Genomic DNA, 23,500 nt, shown 5'->3' with positions numbered 1-23,500 from the left:
CCTAGGGGAGGCCCAGGACCGGTTCAGAAAAATCGTCAGCGGGGAACGAATCCGGGTCGCCAGTTTCGTAGCGCAGCGTACGCACGCGCACACACGCACGCGCACACACGCACGTGCACGCGCACACACGCACGCACGCGCACACACGTACGCACGCGCACACACGCGTGCACGCGCACACACGCACGTGCACGCGCGCGCCCTGCGCAGGGGAGGCTTTATCCGCGTCCATTAGGCAGGCGGTGCGCGCCAAGTCCTCGGAGAGACGCCGACTCCCAACAGGCTGGAGTCGTCACGACCACCACCCATCACTCGCTGCAGCAGCAGCAGCAGCAGCGTCGTCGCTGAAGTCTCGCGCACTTACAAGGGGCGATAGTCCTGAGCCCTTGTGTCAATCCACTGCTGGATCCACGCCTTGTCGGTCACGCAGGGTGGTCTGTGCAGGCTGGCGAAGTGGGCTGACTCAAAGGGAGGGCCAGGACTGGTTCAGGTATCACTCGCCAGCGATGTTAGCCACGGGCGGAATTCGAACTCGGGTTATCTCATGAATTGCGCTAACCCAATGGTGAACTTCTTTCGCACCGTACGTAGCCAACCGTACTAATAATCCAAGCAATTTGTCACCCTCAGACACAAATGGGTTTATGAAGCGAGGGAGCCTCGGATCGATTCCGATATCACTCGCCACTGATGTTGGCTACAGCCAGGAATCGGACTCGGACGGCAGCGTGCTAACCACTGCGCCACCGCTCCCCTCGCTTTGTGTGGTAGATGCGTTGCAAAAAAAGTGCGCAGGAAGTGAAACTGCACGGGACAGATGGCTGTCGAGCAGCGGACATAGTACACACACAGCACACACACAATGTACACAGTACACACAGTACACACACAGTACACACACAATGTACACACACAATGTACACAGTACACACCCAGTACGAACACAGTACACACACACAGTACACACACACAGTACACACACAATGTACACAGTACACACACAGTACACACACAATGTACACAGTACACACAGTACACACACAGTACATACACAGTACACAAACAGTACACACACACAATGTACACCGTACACACACAGTACACACACAATGTACAGAGTACATACACACAGTACACACACAATGTACACACACAATACACAGTACACACACAGTACACACACAATGTACACCGTACACACACAGTACACACACACAGCACACACACAATGTACACACACAGTACACACACAATGTACACCGTACACACACAGTACACACACACAGTACACACACAGTACACACACAATGTACACAGTACACACACAGTACACACACAATGTACACAGTACACACAGTACACGCACACAGTACACGCACATTCGTGTCCCACGTCCGAGCGCATAGCCGCATGCGAGTGATGTTAGGCCACACAAGAGACAATTTTTGGTAGAAATCGTTTGGCCGCATCTCCAGCGCGAAATCGCACAAAGCGAGCCCGCATAGAGCGAGGGAAACCTGTACAATCCTTGTCAATTATATACATATACTGTACACACACCGTGTGACGTTTTGATAAAACATTTAAATGTTAATGTAGTCTCCATGTAATGCAAATATATGCATAATTGTTATTTTCAAAGGCGATACATTTTGGTCTTATTTGGCATAATGAAATAGATGTTGTTGTTGTTGTTAAGACCGAAGACAAAAAATAAAATTAGGCAAAATGCACATGTGTAAAAGATACCCAATTATTGGAACCAAAAAAACTTGCAGGACGGTGAAAACATCATAATTATCATCAGAATTATCATCTAATTACCATCATAATTATCATCATAATAAAGATGGTCCCATTCATTACAATACAAGTTACGTTTCTATCTTTCTTAAAATATAGACCACATAACAGGTCGTGGGGCTTACGTAAGCGAACGTAACATTTTTTTTTCTTTCAACCTATCTACGTGACTTTACCGAAAGACGCTAGAATATGAACGTAACATCACAATTAATATGCAGACAACAGTCAATGCTCTACCGCGATCAGGCCGAGTAATGTTCAGTGTCTGGTCACGACCACCGTTGATACAAAAACACAAAAACCAAGACAAACCCAGGGCCGGTTTCGACGTTTCTTAAGTATCATCAGCAGGATGCGTGTCCCGCGAAACAGATGCTAATGGCTGGCAGGTGTTATCAGGCAAAGCGCCTCTTCAATTATTCATCATTACTTTGTGCAAGACGGAGGGGGGGCCGTTGTGAAGTGGGTTCAGCCGGAACGTCGGTCAACACGCGGGTGTTCAGGCATTGTCCTCGTAGTAGAGACGATGTGTGGGTCAATCCACTGCTGGATGAGGGTCTCCTCCAAGCCGTGCCGGTCGTGAAGGGTGGTGGGGGAGTTGTTTGACCATACTTCACCACTCTGGTCACTGAAGGCGGGGAGTATAAAGCAGCAATTTTGTTCTCTCTATAGGCAATAGCCTTTATAACACCCGCTGTATTCATGTATAGTTTAGTTTAGTCATTTGCTTGGTTTAGTAATTATGCAAGCCGTTTTTCGATTACAAATGTAATTATAGTATTACTGTGGAACGGGTAAGCAGGTTTCGTTCGCCTTCTGTCGGCTTTTAGCGTCACACTCCACGGGAGGAGAATGACTTATTTCGGTGATGATGGGAATGTTATAATTGTAATTGTTTAGCACGAGACTTAAATCTAAAGCAACGTGCAACTTTAGGCTGACGCTTGCCCTCCGAGTGAAACCAACCAACCGGCAGATCGTATGTTTTTTCGGACCCATGTTGGAACCTTTAAGACAATTTATTTGTTTTTGAGGATTATTGTCCGTTATGGCAGCTCTCGAGAAAATAAAGCACAACCTCGACCGTGTTTGTGCAACGTTTCATCTCCCGAGCCGATCGAGGCCACAGTTAAAGATTTACATCGGCTACTGGCACGTGATTACACCACAACAAACACCCACGAAGAAGACCATCGCTCTGTGATACTTTAGAGTTGTGTTTGAGAGCACCTATTGAAGTTAAAAGTCATTATTTTGAGGCAGTGTTACACAATAAACAACAGACTCAAAAACAATTATAAATTTATATGGGACCTCCTTTGCCAGTACCAAAATATGAGAATAGGTTCCCCCCCTTGTTCTGGCAACAAAACAGTTGTGTTAAGATGTTAAAACACCAAAGCTGTCTCTGGTGTGGACCAATCAGTTTCAAAGACAATGCATTTCTTATCGGAGCGTGTTTTTGTTTGCATTCTGACCCCAAGCATTGTGGTTAATGCAGACATGATTCCTTGTAAAGGGGTTCAGTTGGGTGTTTAACATCTTAACATCTGTTTTGTTGCCAGAAAAAAAGGTGGAAACCCTATTCTCACAATTAGAAATATAATCGGCAGCGTTTCTAGCAATGGCCCTTAATCACAGTTTATCTGCTACGAAGGACAATTGCCTTAAACGTCGCCTATTTAACTTGTATCACCGCCATTTATATGACCTTCATTGTGTTCCGAATTATGATAATATTAACAGCACAGAACCGGTTACTCACTTAATGTTCAGTCAACCTAGGAGAATCCCATGACATATTCAATGTCACTGGCGCGGTGTTGCACCATCGAATCCAGGAATTGAACCGGGAGATTTGAGTTTGTAGCTGGGCGCGAGAACCACTGAGACGCACAAAAAAAGACAAAGATCTCCCGTATAGCCTTTGCAAACTGTTGGGGCAAGTGTTGTTAGCGAGCACCTATGAAGGCCAGAACGGCATACGAAGGGGTGGATGGCCAGCACCACGCCCGGTCCGCCTTTGTCTCCCCAGTGGCGATGTTTACTCGCCGCCCCAGGTACTCATTTGAGGCTGAGTCGACCTAGGAGAGGCCCAAGCTTGGTTCAGATAATCGTCACTGATTTTGGCCATGAGTGGGAAGCGAACTCGGATCGCCAGGTTCGTCGCGCAGCGTAGCGCTAACCGCGAACGAACGCCCATTGAAACGCACACAAACGCACGCACACTCAGAAACGCACTCGTACACTACGACTTAGACAAAGACGCCCGTACAGCCGACGTAGATTGTTGGAGAAAGTGCTTTTACGAGGGGATGGGTAGGCGAGCACCACGCCCGACCGCCTTTGTCTCCCGAGTGAAAACGTGAACAGACCTAACCAGGTGCTCCTTTGAGGCCAAGCCAACCTTGGGGAGGCCAGTTCAGATAATCGTCGCTGGTATCGGCCGTGAGCGGGAGTCGAACTCGTGTCGCCTGGTTTGTAAGTGCAGCGCTCAAACCACTGCGCCACCGCTCCCCATCCCATACACACACACAGGCGTACGCCTAACACTCACCCACACAGGCGTACACACACACGCACACCCAGACGCATCAGCGCGTCCCGTATCGCGTGTCGCTTCGTCCTCCCGGGGTGGGCGAGGGATCATGATCCCGTATCGAACCGTGTGTTTGTTTGTGCCCAAGTGCTCTGTCAAAATATTTGGGGTTTGCGTTATGCGCCGACATGACCGCGAGGCTGACCCGTACACAGATGGGGGTACTGGCCAGACTCAACCACCACCACCACTACCACCACCACTACCCCCCTCCCCCGCCACCATCACGACCCCCCCCCCTCCCCATCACCACCACCCCATTCCCTATCACCATTCTCACCACCACCATCATCACTCCTCCCCCACCACCACCACCATGAGAATCATCATCCTCAACTCATCACCATCACCATCCTCAACTCATCACCATCCTCAACTCATCACCACCACCACCACCACCACTCTCTTAGCACCATCACACCACCACCACCCACCAACACAATCTAAACACCGCGTCCTCCCCCTAACCCCACAGTAGCAACATCGTCAACCATCACCCACCGACTTCCCTATTACTTCCAACAACCCGCTGTTTCTCCGAAATTTCGTGTCCCTTAGTTTGCCCGACCGCGCTGTGCGACTGTGCGTCCGTCCGTCTGTCCGTCCTGTCCGCCGTGTGTGTCTCCGTCCATCCGTTCGTCTGTGGTATTCCTCCGTACACGTGTATCCTCTGCCGGGCTCTCCCTCCTACATCGCCGTCCTCCACCCCCCCCCCACCACTACCTCCCCACCCCCTTTCCCTGTTGCTCGCCATGCATAATTGATGGCAGGAGTTGGCGACTTGTCGATTGCTCATTGATTGAGCATTAGGCCGCGCGCACGCGTTCCTTACCGAGGGGGGCTCCTAGAAAAAAGGGGTTACGAGCCGCGGTGACCCCTCCCCCCCGCGCAGAATTACACGTGGCGGCCAGGCGGGGTATTTAACGGCGCTCTCATTAGCAGATGAACACACACAGAGACCAAGATCCCCTCCCACGTGTAGCCTGAACAGACTGTTGGGGACGGTGCTGTTAGCGAGCAGCACCTATGAAGGCCGGAACGGTGCACGAGGGAGTAAGTGGCCTGAACCACGCCCGACCGCCTTTGTCTCTCCAGCGGCGATGTTAACACACTGCACCGGGTACTCATTTGAGTCTGAGTCGACCTAGGGGAGACCCAGGACCGGTTCAGTTATTCGTCACGGGCGTTGGCCGTGAAGCCGGAATCGAACTCGGGTCGCCGTGTTCGTTGTGCGGCCCGCGACCGCTCCCCACACACACACACGGAGAGATGTTGTCTACTGTCCGAGTTGCTCTCTCCTCTCCTCCCTCTCCACCGCCTGCGATCTCTCCCCATCTCCACGGACACCCCACATGGCCTCCACGCCCTTCCCCGTTGAGAACTTCTCGCGATCTCCTCTTGGGTCCTCTGGTACCCCTCCGTCTTTGTCTTTGCTCTCGGCTCTCACGGTCTCAACTTCCTCTCCTTCCAGCCGAGTCTTCCCACCTTCTGGTGCTCGGTCTATCCTCGCTCAGCGTTCTCCTCCCTGCTGCTGCTGATGATGATGATGATGCCACAGTCACACGTCGACTCACGCCCTCATTTCTTGCGAGGTCTCTTCCACTTACTCCACAACATAGCCATCTCTGGCATTCTTATTTATACAAAATGTAAACAAAGTCACGTTGTAGTCCATCAGCCCATTGGCTTGTCAGACCAACGTTACCAAGTGGTGTTTGTTTCAGGAAGAAAACTCTGGACCGGTTTCGGCCTTATGGGTCTCATCAGTGCTCCAGGCAGCACGATGTGATTCTAGCGATGACAACGAGAATGGCGAAACTGCTCGTGAGTTCTGCTTCTCTTGGATTTTGCCCACGACTCTGAACGGCATCTCGTGAAGAACAGCATCACCGTCGTGTTCTCTGTATTATTATACGACGTGCTGGGAAGTAAGACGCACCCCAAACGTATACCGGTGTCAATCAAGTTCTACAGATCTGATCTCGCACACATCTAACGGATTATAAGGCGCACCTCTGCATTTGCTCAAATACAGGAGGCATTGGCTCTCTTGTACTCCGAGAAGTACGATACATATCATCGTAATGCGGTTTTATGTTTGTGTAATTTTAATTTTTTAAATCATCATCATCGCCTGTGTCGTTATCGCTATTATCAGTGGTAGCAATAGCATCGCTAACAATGCCATCAGCAGCTGCAGAAGCATCAGGAAAAGCAGCAGCAGTATCCATCATCGGTAGCAGCAGCAGTAACAAGATCATTTAGCGTTTTCCAATCACCATTCATGAACTACAGCAACGCTATCATCATGGGCAGTAACAACAACATAATCATCATCATCCTAATCAGCAGCTGCATCGTGGCTATCACAATTATCATCATCAATAGCAACATTAGCAATAATCAGCTGCATCAATCAACATAATTTTCATCGGAATTATCATGAACATGATCTTCATCAGCATCATCATGAACATAATCTTCATCAGCATCATCATGAACATAATCTTCATCAAAAGCAGTATGTCGTCGTTGTCTCCATCGTTATCACCATCGTCAGCAGTAGCGAGTTAATTATCAACATTAACAATAATTCATTATTCGGAGTCGGAATAAGGCATTAAACAGTTATGATCAAGACATTAAAAATGCACGCTTATAATGTGTGCGTTACTTGTCAATTTCCGGGCAATCGATTATGACTTTAATAAAGCAATTACAGCACAAACGTCGATATGGTAGCTCTGAGAAAATTCTATTAGTCCTACGTTTACAAAAGGTAACTTATACTTTTACACATACGCGCGGATGTATATGTTTAGCTGATGAAAGTGCAACAATTGAAGCCGTAGATTGACGATGAATTGAGCTACAGCTATTTCACGTACACGATGGGATAGGAGTGGTAGGCGTGCATGAGTGTGTGCATTGCACAACGAACCTCCGGCCAACGTAAGTTCGATCCCCGGTCACGGCTAACACGTGGCGAGTGATGTCCGACCAGAGTGGTGAAGTATGCTCAGAAAAAAGGTCCAACGACCGACAACGGCCAGTGGAGGCCTTCATCCAGCAGTGGATTGACCAAGGGCTGTAACATATATCATTTATATATTTTTTTATTTTAACTTACGACGTCTAAAGTAACACTAAGAATACACTGAAATGGAGGAGACGGAGCGATGAAATCGGCTCGTATGCAGGTGCTAGGTGGATGATCACATTGTAGGATCGTGAGAGGTGGCGACGGTTTGGGAGGGGGGGGGGAACCTTCACCTAGCAGTGGATAGGTCATTGATAATTACAATAATGACGAGGATGTGCTTTACGAAATTAGATCCCTTCTCGCAAGGAACCATTGCGACCCATTAATTGCTTCGGGACAAGTATTAATATAGAACAATGATTGATGGTGGGGTTTTTTTTTCTTCTCGAGATTTCACGTGCAGTTAATTTCATAATTTGCTGTTGACACTTTGGGATCGCGTTGCGCTGCCTTTTGACATCCATTTCACGCGAACAATCGCCTAATTGCTTGCAGAAATTACTGAACTGCTATCATGGGGACTCCAACTGTCATTTCCTTGCTAACTGGCACTGTGGCAAACGTATTGGTCCCTATAAAGATATATATGTCGAGTTCAGAAGGTCACATCAAGTCGAGTGGTCAAGCCCGGCCACCACATCTCACAGTCGCCTGCTTCTTTCTGCGAGTTCCCAAAGTTGTTACAAAGTTGACACCCGATCTCAAAGTTCCACCCGTAGAGTTTCATCAACACCACCACCATCACCACCATCACCACCATCACCACCATCATGAATTCAGCATAGCCCCACAGTGTGAGTGCGGTCACCAGCGTCGCACCATAGACCACACCACAACGCCACTTGGCCTCGTCCGTCATTTGCCGGCAGCATTTCAGACAATCGCCACGCGGCTCCTCCCGAGCCCGTCGCTCGCCAACTCCCACATGGACGTGTCATCAACGTCGTTGATCAACTTCCCACCGTGTGAAAGAATAATTCTCACTATCCGCATTTAGGTATTTGGCTGTGAGTGTACAGTACTTGGTTATTATATTCTGTCTACTCGCTATACTCATCATATGACGTTATGTTTTCCTATCTGTTGCGCAGTTGATATGTCAATCAACAACCAGTCTAATCATCATCATCACCACCGTGAGCCACCATCACCTCCAATCCGGCGTGAGATCTTCTCATTGATCGTCTACCCCCTGGGAACCACTCTGTTACCTGCCTTCCATCCTCATCACCGGTCATCTTAACTACCTCGCCTGGTATACAGGAGGTCGTGTGTTCGAATCCGACCCTGACGCCTGCTGTATATTCTGAGTTTGTATGGTCTTCCTCCCCGTGGTCGAAGTGGATTTTTCTCCGGGTCCTCCTGGTTTTTCCCATCCACATTTAGAATCGACATCACGCGTTCAGACTATTTGGCCGCGATAAATTTCCACGTGACGATACGCCACTAAGTTTGAGCCATCATTTTCGGGCGGGTCGCTGCCGGAAAAGAGCTACATAGCTCAGCGGGCCCTGGTTAAAATACAAAACTAGTTTGAGTTTACCCCGCACACGATGTAGCACCCATCACAACCTCCTCATCCTGCCTACGCCTCCCAAGCGCCGCTCCGGGCGGGCTACGCCACCAAGCGCAACGCGAGTGCCGCCACCACCACTGCAGCGAGGATGAGACCAGGGCATGGCCGTCTACTGCCATAGATGGGGGGCGGGGGGAGGGGTTCGTTGTCTAGTGGAGGGGGGCGGGAGGTGGTGGGGTCCATCGGGAAAGAGATGGAGCAAAGAGAGGGAGAGTGGGGGGCAGGGCTGATGGGGGGGGGGGGGTAACGGGCGGGGTGGGGGGGAGCAGGGCGTCGGCTGGGAATGCATTAATAGCGTTTCAATTTCCTACTAAAGGGATTTGAATCTCCGCTGGGGATAAGAGGCAATAGTGGCAGATGGACACGCACTCTCTCCGCGCTCCCATCTCCCTCTGCACGTGCAGTTTGATGACATGCTCGCGTTGCGTATGCGTCTGCCTGCCGCCAGTAGCAATATGTGCTCGTCAGTAGTGCTTGGACGCATTGTAGGATGGGAAACAGGAGCATTTAAAAGTGTGTTGTTATTGTTGTAAACGGAGAGAGAGGAAGACCTAACGACGACCTAAGAGATTGGTGCCAGAGTGATGTGACACGACTTGAGAATATTGGCACAAGACATGGATCATGATGATGATGATGAACAGTGTTTGCCCCCCCCCCCCCCCACGATTAGAGCTAACCACGCCCGGCCTGCCTTTGTCTCATCGTAACAAATACTCATTTTTGTCCGAGTCAGCCTACGGTAGAAGTACACCCGATTTTCGTTTCAGTTTGCCACTCCAGAATTGCTGTACATAGAAGTCAAACCGTCCAGCAAACTATTAACCACCGTCACACTGTTAATCACCAACAGCCCTTTCATCACCAACAGCTCTTTGTAAATCCACTGCTGGATGAGTGCCTCGTTACTTCGTGCGAAGAAAGGGGATTGTTTGACTATACTTCACCACGCTGGTCGAGTGAGGGTTGGTGTTCACGGAATACAATACGTTTGAGCGTAGAAGAACCGTACAATAAATAAATAAAAATCCTCGACTGCCTTGTGCTGTTCTATTTGTATAACACCTGTTATGCACGGGTCGCCCATCTAGGTACTAACCAGGCTCAACCCCGCTTGGCTTCCAAGATGTGACGAGTTTGGGCGCACGCATGTGGTATTGATGTTGTTAATGTGTCCAGAAAATCCTCGCCGGGTCTCGAAGACATTTGTTGCAGGAGGACGCTGCGATATTTGGATGTTTGGCCAATATATATTTTTTTATAATAATAATAACAAATTTGAGTACCTGACGAAACCCGTCTCACACACGAGGGGATAACGCAACAACTGGGCTCACAGATGAGTGCACGATCCCACTTGCTGTACTGCCAAGTCTCGGGTCCACCACGTGCGTAGCACGGCGCGAGTTTGGAAGCTGGCGACGGTCTGGTGTCAGGAAGCTCCAAAATTCGAAGGACACTGCTGATGAGATCCAAAATGTCGAAAGCGGTGCAGAGTTTGCTACGGTTAAACTAATACCGCACGGTATCATCGGTCTGCGATGCCACGCGGCTAATGGACGAGGCCATGTCCATATTTGTACGTGAAGACACGGAACGAAGCTGGGCTAATATTTGTGTTTTCCCGGTCGCTTGATCTTGGGGGGTGGGGCGCACCCCTTCTCGCTGTGGAACATCTTCCAGTGGGAGCCGGGGAACTTCCGTCATCGGCCGACTTCGAAGAGGGCTTCTTCCGACGCAAGCAGAGACGCAACCGCACCACGTTCACCCTGCAGCAGGTGGGCGCCTCCTGGAGACTCCGCAGCATTTCACTCAAATCGCATCCAACTTTGTGGTGTCGCGTTGGCAGCGCTGCACAGATATAGGACAAGCGCAAAAAACAACAACAATTCAGAGTTCTTACGTACCTCTCTGCCTGACATGAATATAATTGGTAACGTTTCGGGCAATGGCCCTTCTTCATAGCACATGATTAGATGTCGATTTAAAGCTTTCGTGACTGCAGGGATTCATCTTCTTGGTTTTTTCGGTAAAGTCACGTAGAAGGGAAATAATAAAAATAAAACATAATAAAATACAATTCTCACTACGTTTCGGCCACAACGCAAGCAGCCGTCCTCAGGTGAAGAACAGGGCTGTCGGAAAGACATTCAGACGCTGTCTTATATTTTTACCAGGTAAAGCCAAACTGAGCTATTTTTTCAGAAGGGACCTGGTTACAAATGGATGGCTTAACAAAGTGGTTTATTACGCGGACATTTAAAAGAACTAAACCATCATCAGCCACTAGCAGCATAGGCATCATCTTGCAGTATTATGAACAATAGTATCGTTAGCAACAAGAGTATCATCATCAATCTGTGTTATCATCAGTGGCAATATTGTCATCAGATGCCCGGCCGATTTTACCTCCTCGGGAAGGCCCAGGACCGGTTCGGATAATCGTCACCAGTGCTGGCCGTGAGCGGGAATCAAACTACACCACCGCTCCCCGTAGTACGCACATGCACGCACACGCACGCACACAGACACAACTCCCCGTAGTACGCGCATGCACGCACACGCACGCACACAGACACAACTTGACACGCGCGTGACGTTCTTCCCACATATTGACAGCTGGAGGAGCTGGAGTCGGTCTTTGCTCAGACGCACTACCCAGACGTGTTCACGCGGGAGGAACTTGCCATGAAAATCAACCTCACCGAGGCACGAGTCCAGGTAACCACACCTTTACTCTGTCAAGACAAATACACCCCCCTCACCCACTCCGTATAGCCTGTAACAAACTGTTGGGACTCAAGTGCTGAAGGTTGGCACTGCACACGAGGGGGTGGGTGGCCGGGCACCACGCCCGGCCACCTGCCTTTTCGCCTGGTACTCATTTGAGGACGAGTCGACCTAAGGAAGGCCCAGGACCGGTTCAAATAATCCTCATTGGTGTTAGCGGTGAGCGGGAATCGAACTCGGGTCGCCAGGTTCGTAGCGCAGCGCGCTAATCACTGCGCCACCGCTCCTCACTTGCATACATGCTCTGACCTGCCATACACGTGTGCATGTGGATTCGTATCTCGCTCGATATGCCGGCCACGGCACTGAGATGTATTTTGAGAGCTATTACCAACTAGCACTGGCGTTTGCTTATTCAGTCAGGAAAAGCGTTTTGGTGATTCGAGTATATAACAGTTTGTGGAAATTGATTGGACGAATACACAAAAAATTGAGATCCTTGGCAGACATAAAAGTGACGCATTCTTTGCATTGAAGACCGGGATAAATACGCACACAGCCTGCTGATATTCTACTTGGAATTAATGCGTTTTAGGAAAGAGCAGTGCATATAAAAAAATAAGAATGATAAATATATTTCTAAAATGTTCTATAAGTGGAGTCATTTAGCCCGCATAGCTAATGGCACACGCTACCGACAATTTATGAGAGAAAAATGGATCCCACCCTTTTATTCCTGCTGGCGTCCCCGACTCCCGCTGTCCATCGCCAGCGATCTCTTGAGTCGACAACATTATTATTATTACTTGGTGATTTTGCTGCTGCGTTTGGCAGTGTTGCGAAAGCACAAACAACGATCAACTCATCTTCTTGGTTCTTTCGGTAAAGTCACGTAGAAGGGAAATAATAAAATAATACACATTTTACATAATAAAATACAATTCTCACGACGTTTCGTGAGCAGCCGTCCTCAGGTGAAGAACAGGTCTGTCTTTCCGACAGACCTGTTCTTCACCTGAGGACGGCTGCTTGCGTTGTGGCCGAAACGTCGTGAGAATTGTATTTTATTATGTTTTATTTTTATTATTTCCCTTCTACGTGACTTTATCGAAAGAACCAAGAAGATGAATCTCTGCAGTCACGAAAGCTTTAAATCGAAACAATCAACTCAACAACGTTCGCAAAATAACATGTGCTATGGAGAAGGGTAATTGCCCGAAACGTCGTCTGTGATATTTTTTGTTTACCCTTTAAGGCCACGGTTGTTGTTGTTGTTGTTGTCCGGTAGTCATTCGGACGATGTGACTCGCCACGAGCGAATGCCTCGCAATCAGAAGGTTGCGAGTTGACATCCTGATTGCCGGTGGGGAGCAGGGGGGTATTGACTCGAACCATCATTTTCACCGGGGTCGATAAAATTTGTACCACTTTGTCACCGGTGGTTGTCCTACCGGTAGCCTCGCCCCAGTCGTGGTAATGTGAAATGTCCACCATTGACTCAGGGCTGTACATAGCAGCTGTGCACAGCCTCAATCCTCATTTTGGCAATAACTCACTTTAACATTTTAACGATGTAGCAATAGCGTTTTTACAATCGGTTCATAGGCACACGATACACGCATCGAATCGAGAGCATTAATAGATTATTGACATTTTATGCATTTTTATGCAACCTATTTGCGCATTGTAGGTACATTTAGGCTAATAAAGCGAATCGAACTGTAAAAACGAGACGGGAAGACTCAAAAATGTCGAATCGATCATTGCCTCGACTCGCAACAATCACACATTCCTCGAATCTTGACAATCACACGTTCATCGAATCGCGACAATCACACGTTCATTGTCCAGGGGCGCGGTAAGCCGTTGTTGTTACCGAGGGGCTGAGCACACCTTGGCCGGGTCACATCCCCCTCTAGTACTCGATTGGCTCGGCTAACGTGCGTTGGTGGTGACTGATGAGTATCGTTAGCGCACCGCTTCCAAACGGTTGGGGCTCATGTGGCCGCGGGTGGTGAGAGACGAAGTCGCGGACCGGCTGTGTGCCTCGCTCCTCCTAGCCCCCCACGCGCTCCCAACTCCCTCCCCCCACCGCCCACCCCGTCCTCCCACCACCCTCCCTCTACGCACCCCACCTCCATCCCCCTCATCCACCAGTACCTCCACACCCGCCCCCCAGCACCACCAACCACTCTCCATTAAGGGGCCGAGAGGGTGAGCGCCACGCATGAATCAGCGCCGTGTTCCGGGAATGAAGGGGCCGTGTTCCCGGGCATGCGAACATCTCTGGCGTGGAGCCGAGTCGCCTCTATCCCCCTCCCCATCATCCCCCCCCCCCTATCCAACCCCCCACCACCACTCCCACAGCCTTTGCTTTAATATCGCCGGCCACTAATGTGGAATATTAGATTAGGCTGATTAATCGCTCATTCATAATTAAGGGAGGCGAATGGGAGGCTTCGCGTTGTCCCATTGAGAGTTTTCTCAACAGACAGACGCTGCCTGGACCCACCCTTGCCGACGCTGCTGCTCCTGCTGCTGCTGCCTGTTATATTATTCGTGTGCGTAATGTATCCCTTCATTGGCTACGGATGTCTCAGTCACTACAAGAAGTCACTCGGTACTTGGTTGCATACGCTGGTTCGGGAACTCGCTTCGTTCAGGATTCCAACGGACTGTGGCATCGCAGTGGTATGGTGAGGGCATTCATCCAGCAGCAGATCGACCATGGCTGATGGTGTCAATAATGTAGCAGATGAGGATTGGAAGTGTTCGCCTCGCAATCGATGATTATGGGAGACCTTCATGGTGGATAGACCATGGCTGATCGTGTGAACATTACAGCGGGTGATGATGATGATGATTGGAAGTGTTCACCGAGCAATAAACTATTATGGGAGATCTTCATTCAGCAATGAATAGACCATTAATGATGTTGCTAACAAGACCTTACGATTGCGAGTTGAGTTCTTTTACCAGTACGCCGTCCAGACGCATATAATCACCGTCATTGATGAGTCTTTTTAATGTAATCGATATTCACATAAGTGGGGATGGATTTCGGATGTGCGGATGCCGGTTCACCACCCCCACTCCAGCGATCCGATTATTCGTTTTCGCCGTTAATAGTCGGAATTCGTCTCAGTTGTGTTGTGTATTTTTTTAAAAGCCTATAACACCTGTTATGCATGGTTGTCGATCAACCAAGCACTAAACCCCTTTACATGTTGAAACTAAATGGTCTTGCGTGATTTATTACAATATGTTGTTTTAAATGTACATTTTAAACATAGTTTTATATTGCAGCACGGACGGAATGTTCCTCGCAATAGTGGAACAACAATGGGTTCATGAAACCGTCTGCGCAGACACTTGCAAGTGCAAGGCCCTCGCACGCGTGGCGGAGTTTATCGCCGGAACTTCGGGAGACAAGTCCGTTTGCTAATTGAATTGAATTTCACATCGTTGCGTTTGCATTTGTTTATTTCCATGATCCTATTATAATTAGACTCTCAACGACTTGGTACGAGATCGTTTTTCACGGAAAACTATGCAGCTGTTGGAGAATGACCTGCACAAGCATGTTTGAAGTTGCTTCTGCAAAACAATGATTTTTTTACACCGTTAGTGCACTACTTTTAAATACCCCTCAAATAAAGTCCATCGCTTGCCAATCAAAGACACTTTTTTTATTTTCGGAGTTGGAATATTGCGCGTTCGGTGATAATCAAATTAAAATAAATTGAATGCAGTTACATTGAATGATATGAATATGATTGTCATTCAACTCGCTACACTTGATAACTTTATTTTTTAAATCCAGGGCAATTGAAAGCTGGATTCGAACCCAAGAACTCAAATGGGAGTGGCTGATTGTTTGTACCCCCCCCCCCCCCGTCACCTCTTTACATTCGTGATATTTTAAAGTTGTGCCTTTTCATTGACACAATACAATCATTGCCTCTGCACCACCGAGACACGCACAACCGTGCAGGCGAATTTATGTGCACGTGCAGGCACGAGGCAGCGGATGGACGAACAGACGCTGAGAGACACGGAACCATTGGGGGAGGCGGGGCCGTCATGGGGAGACGGGGGAACCCACAGCAAGACACGGAGAGGCAGCAATGGGGAGAAGAGAATACAACAATAAAACTATAGGCAGAAGAAGAGGCGATTAGGTGAGTTAGATAAGGGAGAGACAGTTGGAGGCGCGCGGAGACGCGAGCAAGACCAAACAAGATATTGGTCACACGCGTGGGGGGGGGGGGGGGAGACCAGGGCCGTGGGGAGCTGAGGTTAGGAATGGAAGGCGGCAAGCGGCGAGATAAGGTGGACACGGGGAAGGTGGACACGGGGAGACACGCGTTTGAGACGCGGTGTTGGAGTGTGGGACGAGAAGAGCGAGGGAGGTGGGGGGGTGGGTGCAGGAGTGGGGGGGTAGAGGGAGGTTGGAGAGGGAGGAGAGGGTGAATGATAAACTGCTAACGCAATTTTCGCGGCTCCGCTAACTCGGTTACGCGCTGGCTAACAGCGTTAGACAGCGAAACGGCCTCACTGTTATCCGCCACAAAACTGCTTTGGGGCGCAGGGGCCGCGCCCGACGCGAGAATCGCGTATTAAGACCTAACTCAATTCGGGAGCGTGTCAGGAAATCGCCTGATAATGACCCAAGGCGTTGAGATGGCTTAACAAGGTTACTCTAATAGAATTGTAGAGCGCAAAAAAAAAAAACCTCGATTGGGTTTTAAAGAAGAATTGAAAAATTGTGCAGGCGCGCGGTTTGTGGAAGTTTTGGGGCGGCGGTGGTAGACGTCAGGGCTCGATTTCAATCGGAGCTGTCCAGGGTTGAGCTCCTGAAGAAGATATTTTTTTCCCCAGCCCCCTGCTCTGTTGTTGATGGGGCTCCAACAAATATTTCACGGCAAATGCCATTCCCTGATAGCGACGGTGGATGTGTCGGCACTGTGATTATCATGATGCTTGTATACGGAAGCAGTTGTAAGCCGCTTTTTATCGGCCTCACCGTCACACTCCATGGTAGGCGAATTATTTGATTAACTGATAAAGGCGAGTCGCACGAAACGTCGATGTCTTTCCTTGCTCTTAATGGCAGTAAAAAAAAAACATTTTAATTATTTTTAAACGAACCTATTGATTAGTGTTCGATAATTATGTATGTGTGCGAATACATTATTTATTTGTCTGTCGCATGTCAGCGTGTGTGTGGTAGTTTACCAATCTTAGGAAGAAGTGGAACACGGCGTTTTAAGTGATTTAAGCGTCAATTCATTGACGGAAGTGTCAAAATTAGACTCGAGGTAGATGTTTACCTGCCCAGCGCTTGGCACAGCTATTAACCGTGGCTGGGAATCGAACTCAGGGGACCCTGGGTGTAGCTGAGTGTGCCGACGGCTGTCCCACCGCTCCACCTACCCTGCATTAAATACAGTATACATATATGACATGTAAATACTGTATACTTTGTACATATGTACAATATGGGTGTTTAAATCAGATAAACATTAAAGGACGTGAGTTTTTGTATGAGTGGCTGCGAGTATGAAAGTGCATTTTAACAAGAAGTTACGATGGTCGTGACACATTCCTAATTAACCCAAATTCTTTATAGATACGTGTATAATAAATTGACGTTTCTGGCAGTGGCCCTTCTTCGGAGTCGAGGGAGAAGGGGAGATATTTACAGAGACTTCAAAACATGCGATCTCCAGATATTGAGGCAATCACTCTGCACTTTCTATACTCTAAAGGGGGACTATTGCCCGAAACGTCAACCTACCCTTCATATACCCCCCCCCCCCCCAACACACATATCAAACCATACACCACCCCCACATCACCAATCTCCACATCACATTACCACCCACACATCCCCTACACCGCACATCACCACCCCCCCTCCCTCCCATCCTCCTCCTCACACTCTCCATGTCACAGTGTCGCTCAAACCGCGTTACACTCTGCCCGCACATTCAACCTCCACCTCCCTCTGCTCGCACAGCTGATTTCATTTCAGTGTTATTTATTTTACTTTGTTATTTTATATATTGTTTAAATATAGGGGAATGTACCGTGCAGTGTTGTATATATATATTTTTCTCATATCGTGCGCGCGTGTGTGTGTGTGTGCGCGCCGAATATTTCTGCGCGTGATTTGATTTCGCCTTATCGGGTTTGTGTTGTATTTTATCGCATTACTCTACACTCGCCTTTATTGAGGAGGTCGGGAACAACTGTAAGCGAAATATCCCGTATTTAATAGTTTTTTTGGACATCGCAAAGTCCACCATGCGATATAAAAACATCGATATAAAAATATAATAATTACTGCTCCCCCCACCCCAGCCAGCCCTCCCCTCTTCTCCACAGAAAAACCTCCCATCCCATTAATTTGCGTCTGAAACTGAATTTTGCCTAAATCCGAGCTTCTGAGGAATTGCAAATATCGGTTGGACTGCCACGCGACGGACACTGCTGCTGGTGCGGCACAGCGGCTGGACAAAGTTGTGGCCCTCTCTCGGCGCGGTGCCGATCAGATGTCGCTTTAAATGTTCTCGCGCGTGGCTCTGTGAAATCCGCTTCAGCGGGCCGTTCTTTGAGTGCTCCACTGCTCTCTGCGACAGATCCAAATGGATTCTCCTGTCGCTGTTTTGTTTTTGTGGTCGCTATGAAACAATCGATACAACTTTTTTGTATTATGATCCAATTTAGTTTCGCAAAGCACTCCGACTGTCATCGGTGTGATTGCTGGGCGCCTTACAACAGCTGTTGTAGGCACCGTGCATATTCGCTGTGCAGTCATCCAGCTGTGCATTGATCATAGGTCATGATGGTGATGATGAATTACAACAAACCGTCGACTCCACGCGTGTATTAACTTTATGGCTGCATGCCGCAGTTAGATGAGTCGTAATAATAAAAATCTAACTTTTGTCAATCGACTGCTGGATGAAGGTATCGCTATGTCGTGTCGATCTTGGGGGACTGTTTGACCATATTTCACCACGCTGCTCGGCGTGGGTCGGTGACGGGTGGGGGAGGGAAGGAGCCCACAACCGGTTGGATATCGCTCGGGAATTAGCCGTGGCGCGGAATCGAACTGAGGTCGTCTTTGTTCGTAAGTGCAGTGCGCTAACCATGTCGCCACCGCTCCGCCCGCAATTTGTAAAGTGAACATGGGGGAGTGATTTTTTTTTTCTCTATCAACATTTATACAAAAAACAAGCCTTAAAACTGCCGACTTTCAGTGCAGTTAGGGAACTCTTCCTCATCAGAGGGAGGCACGGCACACGAAGGGGAGTGGTCGGTTGTGGTAGTGATAGTAAAGGTGGTGGTGGTGGCTTCAAAGTGAACCTAGCCTGGCACCAAGCCGCCGTCGTGACATAATCACCGCTTTAGTGTCGAAAGGCGACTGTTGTTGCGATCGTTGTTGTTATTGTTGTTGGCAGCCTTGCGGTCAACCACATACCCGCGTGCGCCCGGACCGCCTTTGTCTCCCTAGCGGTGAAGTTGACGTCCATGGAATGCGCGCGCACACCAACCACGCGTGTCGCGTGACTGGTGACAGATGCTCCTTGCTCGCGCGCTCTCAGAGTAAACATCGCTCGCATATTAGTAGCGGGGGGGGGGGGGGTCTATGGAGAGAAATCAGTGGGGGGGGGAGGCTGAACAAACGCTCCCAATATTAACAAGAAGCGAATAATTAGAGGCCAAGCAAAGCGATAATGAATAACTAAGGCGCGCTAATGAGTGATGCATGATCATTTCCCAGCGCCGCGCTTTCGAGATATTGATAAATGCCGAGCCGTTCGCTGGCACTAATTGTCTCTGACGCCTGCCCAGCGATTAAACGCCTCCATCAATCTCAGCAGACATGTTTGCATTTTGCCCCCCACCCTCATCCCCCCTCTTCCCCTCCCACCATTCCTTCCCATCTCCTTCCTTCCCCCTCTCACCATTCCTTCCCATCTCCCTCCTTCCCCCCCCTCCCGCCCTCCTCCGCCCCCCTCTCGACGTCTCTTACCCCACCGTACTTGCAGACTATGCCCGAACGTCATTAAAATGTCATAAACGCAAACGTAATGGAAGAAAATTGCTCGCATTAATAGCCTTGAATATTGAAATGTAATATATACAGCAAGAAAAGAAGCCAGGAGAGAGAGAGAGAGAGAGAGGGAGAGTGGGGAGGAGAGGATCGTTTATTGAATTAGATGCCCCAGCTCGTGGCAGGGAAGTTACGCGGAGTGGGGAGCGATACCATTACCGCCGACTCGAGAGGGAGCTTGCACCGGGGATAAGCGGGGAAGTGGGTGAGAGGCTAAAGGGGCATCCCTGCAATGTTGTCGCTCAATCCGCCGCTGACGGAAGAGCCTCACTCCGGAGGGAGCTTTGCCGAGTTTCTCCTGGAGAGGAGAGGGCATCGTAACGATCAGCATCTTGATTGAGACTGTAGGAGGAATCAGATAAGTCACGAAGCTTTTATTTTTATTCTCTCTCACAGATGGTCCAGTTATGGGCGGTGTCACCACGTGACACGATGGCCAAACGTCTCGGAATTGGTGGAAGTTACTCACAATTGTACCCCAGGGCACGCGACCTGCGTGACGGGACCAGCTATGGTGTTACCCATGTGCTGTATACGGCTGGGTGGACAGAGGTGGGGTGAATGGTGGGGGGGAGGGGTTAAGACACTCACACAATTATTTATTTCGACTGCCGCGCCGGAAGATCGGACCGATGACGTCGTTCATAGTGCAGTGCGCACACCACTGCCCCACCGCTCTGTCACTCTCTTTCTCTCCCCCAAGACCAGCCATTATCGAGCTTAAATTAAACATAAGTCGCTAACCTAATAACACTCGCGTGGACAGATCCGACGAGATCGCCTTCGTTCCGGGTGATTCTGTCATAGGCGCTATGCGTGAGTGTGACTGTGTGTGTGTAAATCTGTGTGCGTGTGACTCTGTGTGTGTGTTCTGTGTGTGTGTTTTGTGTGTGTGTAACTCTGTGTGTGTTACTGTGTGTGTAACTTTGTGCATGTGTAACATTGTGCGTGTGTAACTCTATGTGTGTAACTCTGTGTGTGTGTAATTCTGTGTGTGACTCTCTGTGTGTGTGACTCTGTGTGTGTGCAATTCTGTGTGTGACTCTGTGTGTGTGTAATTCTGTGTGTGACTCTGTGTGTGTGAAACTCTGTGTGTGTGTAACTCTAAGAAGGAGTTGGAGGCGCTGCTGCTGAACCTGGAGCCTGCCACTAATAGGTTGGGGCCTTATCATCAGCCCCACCAAAACTAAGCACCTGCCTTGGTATGTTGTACCATCGGGCATTCCACCCCCACAACTCCCAATTGGTGATAGGGAAGTTGTGGAGAGAGTGGACAGTTTCCCATACCTGGGCAGTGTGCTCATGACTGGCTCCGGTTTTACAGCTGAGGTCTCACTCCGAATCAGTCGAGCGGCATTATCTTTTCATCGGTTGCATAACGCTCTGTGGAAGCTACCTGGTCTGTCGCTCCGCACGAAGCTTCAGGTCTTCTCGGCCACGGTCATTCCTTCCCTTCTCTACGCTTGCGAAACGTGGACCCCCTAATGGAACATCTTCTTTGGTTAAAAACATTTAGGCTGGCCTGCCTACGATCTATCCTGGGTTTAACCAGGCTGGATTGCGTGAGGAGCTCACAAATCCTTGAAAGATCTGGACAAAGTCCCATCGGTGAGCTCCTTCGGCAGGCAAGGCTGCGTTGGCTGGATAACTAGCCGCATGCCCAGCCACCGCATGCTTAAACAGCTTTTGTTTGGCCGGATCGAGGGGGCTAAACGGGCGCGGCACGGGCTAGAGAAGAGATGGAGTAATGTTGTACAGGAGGATGTGCAGCTGAGTGGACTTGCCGATGACTGGTACCAGCGGTGTCAAGATCGGCCTCTGTGGAGGAGGCTCGTGAAGGACGCTACTGGGCAGTTTGAGGCAGTCACCCTCCAACAACAACGAAAGGCGGCGGAGCGACGCTCACAACAACGAGCGGAGCGCCGGGTGGCTAAAGCACTGCAAGTTTTCACAGTAGGGGGCACAGGTGGTGCATCAACCAGTCATCTCAGTCAGTTTACCCGTGGCACCTGGGTCTGTCCCGTGACCTCGTGTCAGCGGGCGTTCGAAACTTCACGTGGCCTCAACGTGCACATAGCCTGGCACAAGTGTCGTGGTGACGTCACCGCCACTTGGTGGCGAATGGCGGTTGTTGTTGTAACTGAATGTGTGTTACTCTGCGTGTGTAACTCTGCGTGTGTAACTTTGTGTGTGTAACTCTGCGTGTGTAACTCTGCGTGTGTAACTCTGTGTGTGTAACTTTGTGTGTGTAACTCTGCGTGTGTAACTCTGCGTGTGTAACTCTGTGTGTGTAACTTTGTGTGTGTAACTCTGCGTGTGTAACTCTGTGTGTGTAACTTTGTGCGTGTAACTCCGTGTGTGTAACTCTGCGTATGTGTAACTTTGTGTGTGTAACTCTGTGTGTGTGACTCTGCGTGTGTGTAACTGTGTGTGTGTAACTCTGTGTGTGTGTAACCCTGTGTGTGTGACTCTGTGTGTAACTCTGCGTGTGTGTAACTCGATGTGTGTATAACTCTGTGTGTGTGACTCTGCGTGTGTGTAACTGTGTGTGTGTGTGTGTAACTCTGTGTGTGTGTAACCCTGTGTGTGTGACTCTGTGTGTAACTCTGCGTGTGTGTAACTCGATGTGTGTGTAACTCTGCGTGTGTAACTCTGACGCATCGATTGGCTCGAGGCGCGACGGATTAGCCGGTGGGTTGCCTCGTCGAGCCGCGCGTGAGATGCCGTGATGATTCACGCGCAGTCACAAAACATCCACGCGTCTGAAAAAGCGGTCGGGGTTTGTTGGAATTGATGCGTCCAATGTGACGTCTCGCAATCCCACACTCGCGCCACGCTCCTCTCACGCAAACGGACCCCGAATCTCGCTCGCTCGCTCGCATCCTCGCTCTCCATCACACCGTCACGTCCCTCGCTATGCTGCGTGCTCACCCACGGAAATATTCACTCATCGTCATCATCATCCTTCCCACAATCCCAACGTCACTCGCTCGCTCGCACCCACCCCTCGCTCTCTCACTCCCCACACTCACCACCCACCTGTTCACTCATCTACTCACTCACTCACTCACCAACTCGCTTACCCACACCTTTAACCACCCATCGACTCACTCGCCCATTCACGAATCCACGCACACCGACCACTCATTTACCGACTCACCCACTCACCACTCACCAACAACTCACGTGCGCTCACCCACCGACTCACTCGCTCACCCATCCGCCCCCCGGCTCCGCCACAAGGTTTGGTTCCAGAACCGGCGCGCCAAGTGGCGCAAGACGGAGCGGGGCAGCGGAGACACTGACGGGGACCGGGAGAGCCCTGGGGGGGAGGCGGCGGGGGCAGCGGGGGCAGCGGCGGGGGCGCCCAAGGCTCGAGCCTCCAGCCCTGAGCCCCCGCGGCATCGCAGGGAGGCGAACCCCAACCAGCCCAGGTGAGATATGTCTCTGTGTGTGTGTGTCTATGACTGTGTGTGTCTGTGTGTATGTGTGTCTGTCTGTGTCTGTCTGTGTTTGTGTGTGTCTGTGTGTGTGGTGGGGAGCGATAATGTAGCGGTTAGCGCGCTGCGTCTACGAACCCGGCGACCCGAGTTTGATTCCCGCTCACGGCCAACATCAGTA

General features: G+C 49.8%; 1 protein-coding gene across 1 annotated transcript in view; it reads left to right on the top strand.

Annotated features, from left to right (window-relative positions):
• The window catches only part of LOC133350475 (dorsal root ganglia homeobox protein-like), a 34,784-nt gene that overhangs the window by 7,198 nt on the left and 4,086 nt on the right, over positions 1–23,500 (top strand). The window contains exons 3-5 of the mRNA XM_061564813.1: positions 10,708–10,802; positions 11,644–11,745; positions 23,123–23,313. Coding sequence (XP_061420797.1) covers positions 10,708–10,802; positions 11,644–11,745; positions 23,123–23,313 — 388 coding nt within the window. The remainder of the gene's footprint in view (positions 1–10,707; positions 10,803–11,643; positions 11,746–23,122; positions 23,314–23,500) is intronic.

Source organism: Lethenteron reissneri, chromosome 34 (assembly GCF_015708825.2).
Source record: "Lethenteron reissneri isolate LAM-NWPU_2019-01 chromosome 34, ASM1570882v1, whole genome shotgun sequence".
Lineage (NCBI taxonomy): Eukaryota > Metazoa > Chordata > Hyperoartia > Petromyzontiformes > Petromyzontidae > Lethenteron > Lethenteron reissneri.
This window is presented reverse-complemented; position numbering and strand designations above follow the sequence as displayed.